Genomic DNA, 7,513 nt, shown 5'->3' with positions numbered 1-7,513 from the left:
ACAAGGGGTGTTAACTCTTTGGTAAGATGTTTAGCCAAGCGGTCTTGGCAAAAAGCTTACCGAGGGCTCGTGGCCTCCTATGTGTTCGACAAATATTAAAAACAAGTTGGTTCGTCTCCGTTTAATCACATCTTTCGTTAAACGAAGTCATTAAAGCTAAGTCAAGGGTTATAATTGAGAAATGGTAACGGCTTAAGTCAAGGGTTAGACGATCCCTAGACTTGCCTCTTTTAGTTTATAAAGCTCGTATCTAAATTGTTGCTTTAGCCTTTCCACCGTTAAAAGCAAAACCAAGTTGGCCGTCTTAAATGCCACAATCCACCATATAAAACCTACAATCCGATTAAGTTATATTCGAATTCCCTGTGGTACGATCCCGGACTTTCCGGTTATTATGCTACCGACGACCTAGCCCTACGCTTGGGGTTTTCAACCTTATATTTGAAGGCGAGGTTTGAAGGCGAAGCACCAGTCAACAATCCAGTAATCTACCTCGTATTTCCTCTCAAGCCTCAAATGATCCTACAAAGTGACTAGTAGTATGCCTTGTGACAGTTTCTGGGACTGTTTTTTGCTAATGCTAGGTACATTTATTTTAGTAATGCCTTAGCTTAGCTTGTCCTTTTTGTTAATGCCTTGTGAATGGCTAATGGCATCAGACATTTATTTTGGTAATGCCTTGGTGTAAGGCTTATGACTTGATGAATGTAATGCCTTTGTGTAAGGCTTATGGCTTGATGTTTGTAATGCCTTAGCTTAGCTTATCCATTTTGTTAATGCCTTGTGAATGGCTAATGGCATCAGACATTTATTTTGATACTTTTGGTAATGCCTTGGTTTAAGGCTTATGACTTCATGTTTGTAATGCCTTTGTGCAAGGCCACTGGATTCTGATTTTGGTAATGGCAGTGTACAAAGCTTATTTGCTTTAATGATATATTGTAATGCCTTTGTTTATCCTTTGTTGGGCATTTTCAAGTGAATCTATAATCATAGGAAAAGAGTGACGGTTAGTAAGCCATTCATGTTAATACAAACCACATGAGTGGTAACACAAGTTTACCATAACACAAAGCACATATTTCATTGCATTAGGGTGATTACATCTTCCACAAGTTCATGGCAGGTACAACATCCCACCATAGGTGTGTTTCCAATTAGCCAACCAAAGTACCAAAAGTACACCTATAACTACCATGCCCAGCACATTGCATTTCCACATCACTTCATTTTTCTTCTTCAATTCATTGTTAATTCGCATCAGCTTGTCCATCTTCTTCATCATCTTTTCCAGGTCCTTTTCCATAACTTCATTCAGCCTCTCCAGTTTGTCTTCCTTTTTTTCCAGCTCTTTGATCTTTTCCTGCAAGTGTCTACTGTAATCTAGTCCTCTAGCGCAAGTAGGAGGATCAACCCATATGAAAAATTTGCATGCATTTGTCTCCTACAAACCCATTAAAAATAAAAAATTTAGGACAAAGATTTCACAAAACTTAGGGCAAAGATTTCAGAGAAAAGAGAAATTAGGGGGAAAATTGGATTGTTATAGCTATAACCCACCTCGTAGTTGATACACCCCAAGAATCTCCTTCCAGGGTTGGCATACGTATTTGAAGTCCTCAATGGGGCTTTTTCCCCACAACCACAATATGCATCAACCCAATTGGAGTTGTAGTTGTTACTGCGGCTATGGTGGTTGTTCTTGCTGTTCTTGCCAGCTTCCATGGCTGCTGGAGAGAGAGAGAGAGAGAGAGAGAGAGAGAGAGAGCGACTGATGGAGAGATAGAGAGAGAAAGAGCGACTGATGGAGACTGAGGTTTGAAAGGGGAAGAAGAATCTATATATTGGTGTTAAAGGGTATTTTCGTCGAAAAAAGCTTAAAATTGGTGACATGTGTTCTTGCAACAAACGGAAGGGGTCACTTGGGTAACGGAAGGGGGCAAACTGGGTAACGGTTATATATGAGGGGGTAACTATGGTCGTTTTTAAACGTTAGGGGGTGTTCGTGTCCAAACCGTATAGATGAGGAGGTCTCCGTGTAATTTCACCAAAAAAAACTACAGACCTTTTGATTTTTTTTTTCTGGTGAGACCAAATAAAAAGGAATTTTTTCATTTTCATTCCAACGAAACCTTTTGTGATGAATGATGATGAATGTGTTAGAAAATGGAATTTTACCAAAGAGAATTTGGTGGGACCCACACCGTATGAGGTGGGCCCAAAAGCAATGGACAAATTTCATTAAGAGATAAATGAAAAATTGTCTCATTATGGAAATTGAAAAAGTAAGGTACGCACACGCGCTCATCGTCGTCGAACATCTAGATGAGACCTGGGCCTGGATCGGGACTCAGGATTTTTGGGCTCGCGACGTGTGGTTCGAGGTCTGTGGTCTGTGGTATGGTCTAATATAGATTGGTTTGGAATTGATTGTGCTTTTAATGGATCTGAACCATTCACATTTGGATGGTCCAATTACAGAATCAGTTGTGCGCAGTAGAATGCCTAGAATAAAATCTACAATTTCATTATGGGATTAATTGGTGGATTAATAACTGCATGAGTTTTTTTTTTTCAAAAATTGAATGGATATTGAATTGACCCTATTGAATGGTAGGCTCCCCATATTGAATTCTCATATTCAATGAGAAGGCTCCTCCTCGGCTATATAAAGAGAGCCTCTCCTTTTGTCTCAAAACACCAAAAATCCGAAGTTCTTCGCCTTCTGTAATATTGTTCTTCCTTCTATGAGAGAGATAGTATAGACACAAGTTCGTTCGACGGGTAGTCTATGGCGATGCTCCAGCAGCTAAGTGGTAATCGAGTCAACCCTGGAAGACAAACGCCAACACAACATCCAGCACCGATGAGGCGGTAAATTTGTCTTAATGGCATCGTGGAGTAACACGGGTCTCGATTTGCATATTTCTATTCCTTACTTACAGTTTATGTTTATATTTATGTTTCATATTCTATCATTCCAATTCATGTAATTTTTGTTCATTTGTAAATTTCCAGATAATTACTAAAATTCATTATTGTTTTTTCGCACTATTTTCCTAAAGAATGATGTGCCCAACAAAGAGATATGTTGTTTTGACAAAAGTGTGAAATCTAGTCACCTAAAACAGAGAAGAATGCAACTTAAAAAAAAAAATCAAGTGGGTTACGTACAGTCTACAGAAGCAAAAAAAAAAAGAAAGGAAAAGGAGTAGTAAAAAAATTAATAAGAACATACACACACAGAGAAAGAGAGGGAGGTGGGTATCATGTGAAGTTTGCTAACCTGTCCAAAATTTAGTCCCCAAAAAAGTCACGAGTCCCATTAAATGGCTTCAGATCCTCTAAAACGAATTTTTGCGCCAACTCTCTGCACCAACAATAATCTTGACACAAGTCCACAATTTAAAAGTTATAATAATGTGATAGGGGAGAGTAAGAAAGAAACAATAGTGTTATACGTGATGAGATTACAAATTTTAAAATGCTATCATAGTTTTTTTTATTTTTTTTGACATGGTCATATGCTATCATAGTTTAGGATAAATAAAGTCACGTGAGAAATTTGAGTGATAATACCCCAGCAAATAACGTGAATCCTTCAATCACATAACAAAGAAAAACATGCATATTAACTCAACGCATCAAGAGCTAGTGGATTTACCCCCCCAAAAAATGCATCAATAGTGATGAATCGATTAAGCATCTTCTATTTGGTTGTCAATGGGCTAAGGCTATTGGGTTTGGTTGTAGTATGTAACTGAATACGTGATCATGTTGTTTATCGTACGAAAAGTATAATTAAAAACAGAATAATTACAATAGTGGCAAGTACTCCGAGTATCATCCTCAGGAAATACGAAGGCTAAGTTGCAGTTAATTTAATTAATTCCTAACTTAATTCGAAAAAAAGGTTTGATTATGTGATTTCCTAAAATTATGCAAACTAAATCAATATAAAGCAATTAAAAAGTAAGAGAGATTATAAAAGAAAAAACCTAGGGTTTCGAATTCACTTGATCCCTCGTAATAAAATTTATGCAATGATAAGGCTATCTATTCAAATCAAACTGGACACCGTAGGATTCGCGGCCCCACGGGGGTGTCACTTAAAGATAATCGCAAATCATCGAATGACATGAGATATTGCCGCCTAGCACGAACCATTTTACTAGTACGATCCGCCTCATATGCACAAATTGTCTAATAGCACGGCATCTACGAAGTATAGTCCATTTCACCCAATTATCACGAATTAGTAAAACTATTGTATGAAGTGCTTGAAATCTAGAAAAACAAACACAATAGATTGAATGGAAAGAATTATCAATAAATAAATCCTTAATTCAAACAACCATTGTTCGAATAGAAAAACCCTAAACAAAATATAAACTACATTACTCGAAGATCTTGCTTCATCTATGCCCTAGGAGATGGTCTAGCAGGACATCGGGGTGGAAGGCATAGAAGTTGTCTGCTTCAAACGAATGTGATTTTTGTCCAAGGCCAAGGACTGCCTTTCCGTCCCGAACCCTTGCCCACTTTAGTAGGCATAAAATTGTTATATTATCTAGGGAGGGTTTAATGTACTAATTACATGAAAAGTCCATTGAACTTCATGCAATAACAGAACAATCTTTCAATTTTTAAACACTTCGCACTTGACTCCAAACTTCTTTTAACTTTCGTTTCTTTCCAAAATATTAGACAATGAGCTCGAACAACCTATAAACACAAAAGAATAAAATAAATATTAATTAACAAGAATATATGACTAACAAATGTAGTTTGGAGGGCCAAAATTGTAACGCTCCGATTTTTAGAAACATTAATTAAATCTTTTTTAAATGATTTAATGTTTTTAAAATTTTATTTAGTAAACAAACAAAGTTAAACAGCGGAAGTCTTTAATCATTAAAATTGAAGTCGACATAATTAGGTCTTATATATTACCGAATAAAATAGAGTTTGACAATTGTGCAAGCATCTTTGGAATTGAAATTATAATACTAAAAATAAACAGAGCTTCTTCCAGTAGTTCACCCACGATTCTACAAACTCTCCTTCTTGGTTCGGGAGGTCTTCGACGGGGTACTGTTCCTCAAGTTGAACATACTGCTCTTTCTCAGTACCTAGCATAAAAATATTGTGAGTCAACACTCAGTAGATAAATCCCTACCCTAATAACCTTTTATTTTACAACTAAGTAGTTGAATAATACAACAGTTGATATTAAAATAAGGTACAGAAATGTTGGCTGCTATATCCTCTTGTGCTGCTTCATCCTTATACTTGATCTTTGTTGCCCTTTGGAATGGCTTGATGTCAAGCTCTATCATATTCTTCACCCCAAGCCAAGCTCGGCTGTCCATGAAAACACTAGGGAGAGAGAGAGAGAGAGAGAGAGAGAGAGAGCGCTACCAACACTACAAGAAAAATGAAAATTGGTGACGAAAAAGTGGCGATGAAATTTAATTTCGTCACTAAATGAGTATATTTGGCGACGAAAAAATAAATTCGTCACTGTTTTGACAACTTTGGTGACGAAATTATTTCGTCACCAAAGGTACCCATTTGGCGACAAAATACATTTTTTGTCACCGAAAGCTTAAAAAAGGTGATGAAATTATTTTTCGTCACCAAAGATTATCATTTGGTGACAAAAAATATACTTCATCGCTAAATGAGAGCAATTTTGCGACGAAAAATAATTTCGTCACCATTTTAACACTTTCTACGACGAAAAATATATTTCGTCGTCAAATGGGTACCTTTCATAACGAAATTTATAAATTGCGCTTTGTCACTAAATGTATTTCGGACATAACTCTTTACTAAAATCTCCGATTGAGATAATTCAAATTGGGTTTGAACAATAACTCAATTGCCTACAACTTTCATGTTTATCAAAATTGCTAATTTTAATGTTTAAAGTTTCAAAATTACATTCGAAATATATTTTCATGTTAAACATATGTGTTATAAATTAGATATTTCAAATATTTATTGAAAAGTGTATGTAGTACAGTTGGCCGGAGCTTGCTCGAAAAATTCAAGGGACTCGGGTTTGAAACCCAGCAGGAGCAAGAAAGACGGATTTCTTTTCGCATATGAAAACATCTTTTGCAACGAAAAATTTCGTCACCGATTTCTTATATTGGTGACGAAAATTTTCATCACTGATATGACCCATCGGTGACGAATTTTTTCGTCGCCAAAAGGACTAATTGATGACAAAAAAAATTCGTCGTCAAAAGCACAATAAGCGAGGAAAAAAATTTCATCACTAGTTATTCACTTTTTGGTGACTAAATATTTCATCATCAAAAGACACTATAAGTGACAAAAAAGAGATTTCGTCACCAGGTAGGAATCCTTGACAACCTTTAGTCGACAAATTTGTTTTTCGTCACCTATATTATTTGTGACGAAAAATATGTAATTTATGACGATTTTCATTCGTCACCTAATTGAATTTTTCTTGTAGTGCAACTGAAGACCGCAGACAGGCCTTAAAAGAACTATTCGACAGATAATTCATCCAGACAGAACTATAAAAGAAGAAAGAAGTATTGAAATGAGCAGTGTGTTTAATCATATTCTTTCCCTTTGTTTTACTTTTTGGGTTTTGTTAATGTGTGCCCCTAAGGCACATGATAATGCATTTGATAATGTTCATTAAATGAGGACAATTAAATTCCACTATTATAGAAAGTAGTGAAAGTAGTTGAAATGTTGGATGAAGAGAAAAAATTATTTTTGAGACCAAAATACCCCTTAATTTTTCCCTCCACTCTATTTTGTTTGTGTTCCATCCTTTTTTATTTATTTAACTGGGATAAACAAATTCAATATTTTTACAACAAATTTAACCCAAAATTACCGGAGACATTGAAGAATCATGGGGAAGCAAATGTAGGAGTGTAAAAAAGCAAATATCGATTGAAAGAACGTGTTTGTACGTTGGTGCACATACAGAGCTTGTTCTCCTTGGGTTTTTTTTTTTTTTTTTTTTTAATACTTTTGAACGTTTAGATGTCATTTTAAAAAAAAAATTGGGTTTATTATTTTGCGCTAATTTTTTCTGGATTCGGTTAAAGCACGGGTTTTGAAATTTATCTTGAATATTTTGGAAAATATTTGGGTAAAAGTCAAGAAGGTAAAAGGGCAAAATAAAAAAAGAGGGAACCCAAATGAAATGGACTGGAGGGAAGATTAAAGGGTATTTTGGTCTCCAAAACAAAATTTATTCTTCATCCAATATTTCAACTACTTTCACTACTTTCTATAATAGTAGGGTTTAATTTATCTCATTTAATGAACATTATCAAGTGCCTTATCATGTGCCTTAGGGGCACACATTAACAAAACCCTTACTTTTTTAATGAGTTCAATCGCATTCCAAATCCATGATCAAGAAATTGTTGAAAAACAAACTGCTAAACCACATCCCAATGTTCAACATGTTCAGGTCCAAAAATAAGAATTTCAAGCAACCTATGTTTAAATTTGG

At 35.6% G+C, this 7,513-nt stretch overlaps 1 protein-coding gene across 1 annotated transcript; it reads right to left on the bottom strand.

The window, feature by feature from the left end:
• Positions 1-1,072: 1,072 nt before the first annotated feature.
• Positions 1,073-1,725, bottom strand: LOC131298652 (uncharacterized protein At4g04775-like). Its single transcript, XM_058324128.1, has 2 exons — positions 1,561-1,725; positions 1,073-1,444 (listed from the first exon to the last, which is right to left on the bottom strand). Exons 1-2 carry the CDS (start codon positions 1,723-1,725, stop codon positions 1,118-1,120), a joined length of 492 nt encoding a protein of 163 aa, XP_058180111.1. The 3' UTR covers positions 1,073-1,117.
• Between the last annotated feature and the right edge of the window lie 5,788 nt (positions 1,726-7,513).

This window comes from Rhododendron vialii, chromosome 8a (genome assembly GCF_030253575.1).
Source record: "Rhododendron vialii isolate Sample 1 chromosome 8a, ASM3025357v1".
NCBI lineage: Eukaryota > Viridiplantae > Streptophyta > Magnoliopsida > Ericales > Ericaceae > Rhododendron > Rhododendron vialii.
Note: the sequence above shows the minus strand (reverse complement) of the source record. Positions and strands in the feature narration are given on the sequence as shown.

Bases quoted from the DNA above. Each gene is read 5' to 3' on its own strand.
- LOC131298652 (XM_058324128.1), bottom strand. From the start codon at position 1,725: ATGGAAGCTGGCAAGAACAGCAAGAACAACCACCATAGCCGCAGTAAC. The intron at 1,445-1,560 runs GTGGGTTATAGC...ATGGGTTTGTAG, and splicing joins TGGGGTGTATCAACTACGAG to GAGACAAATGCATGCAAATT.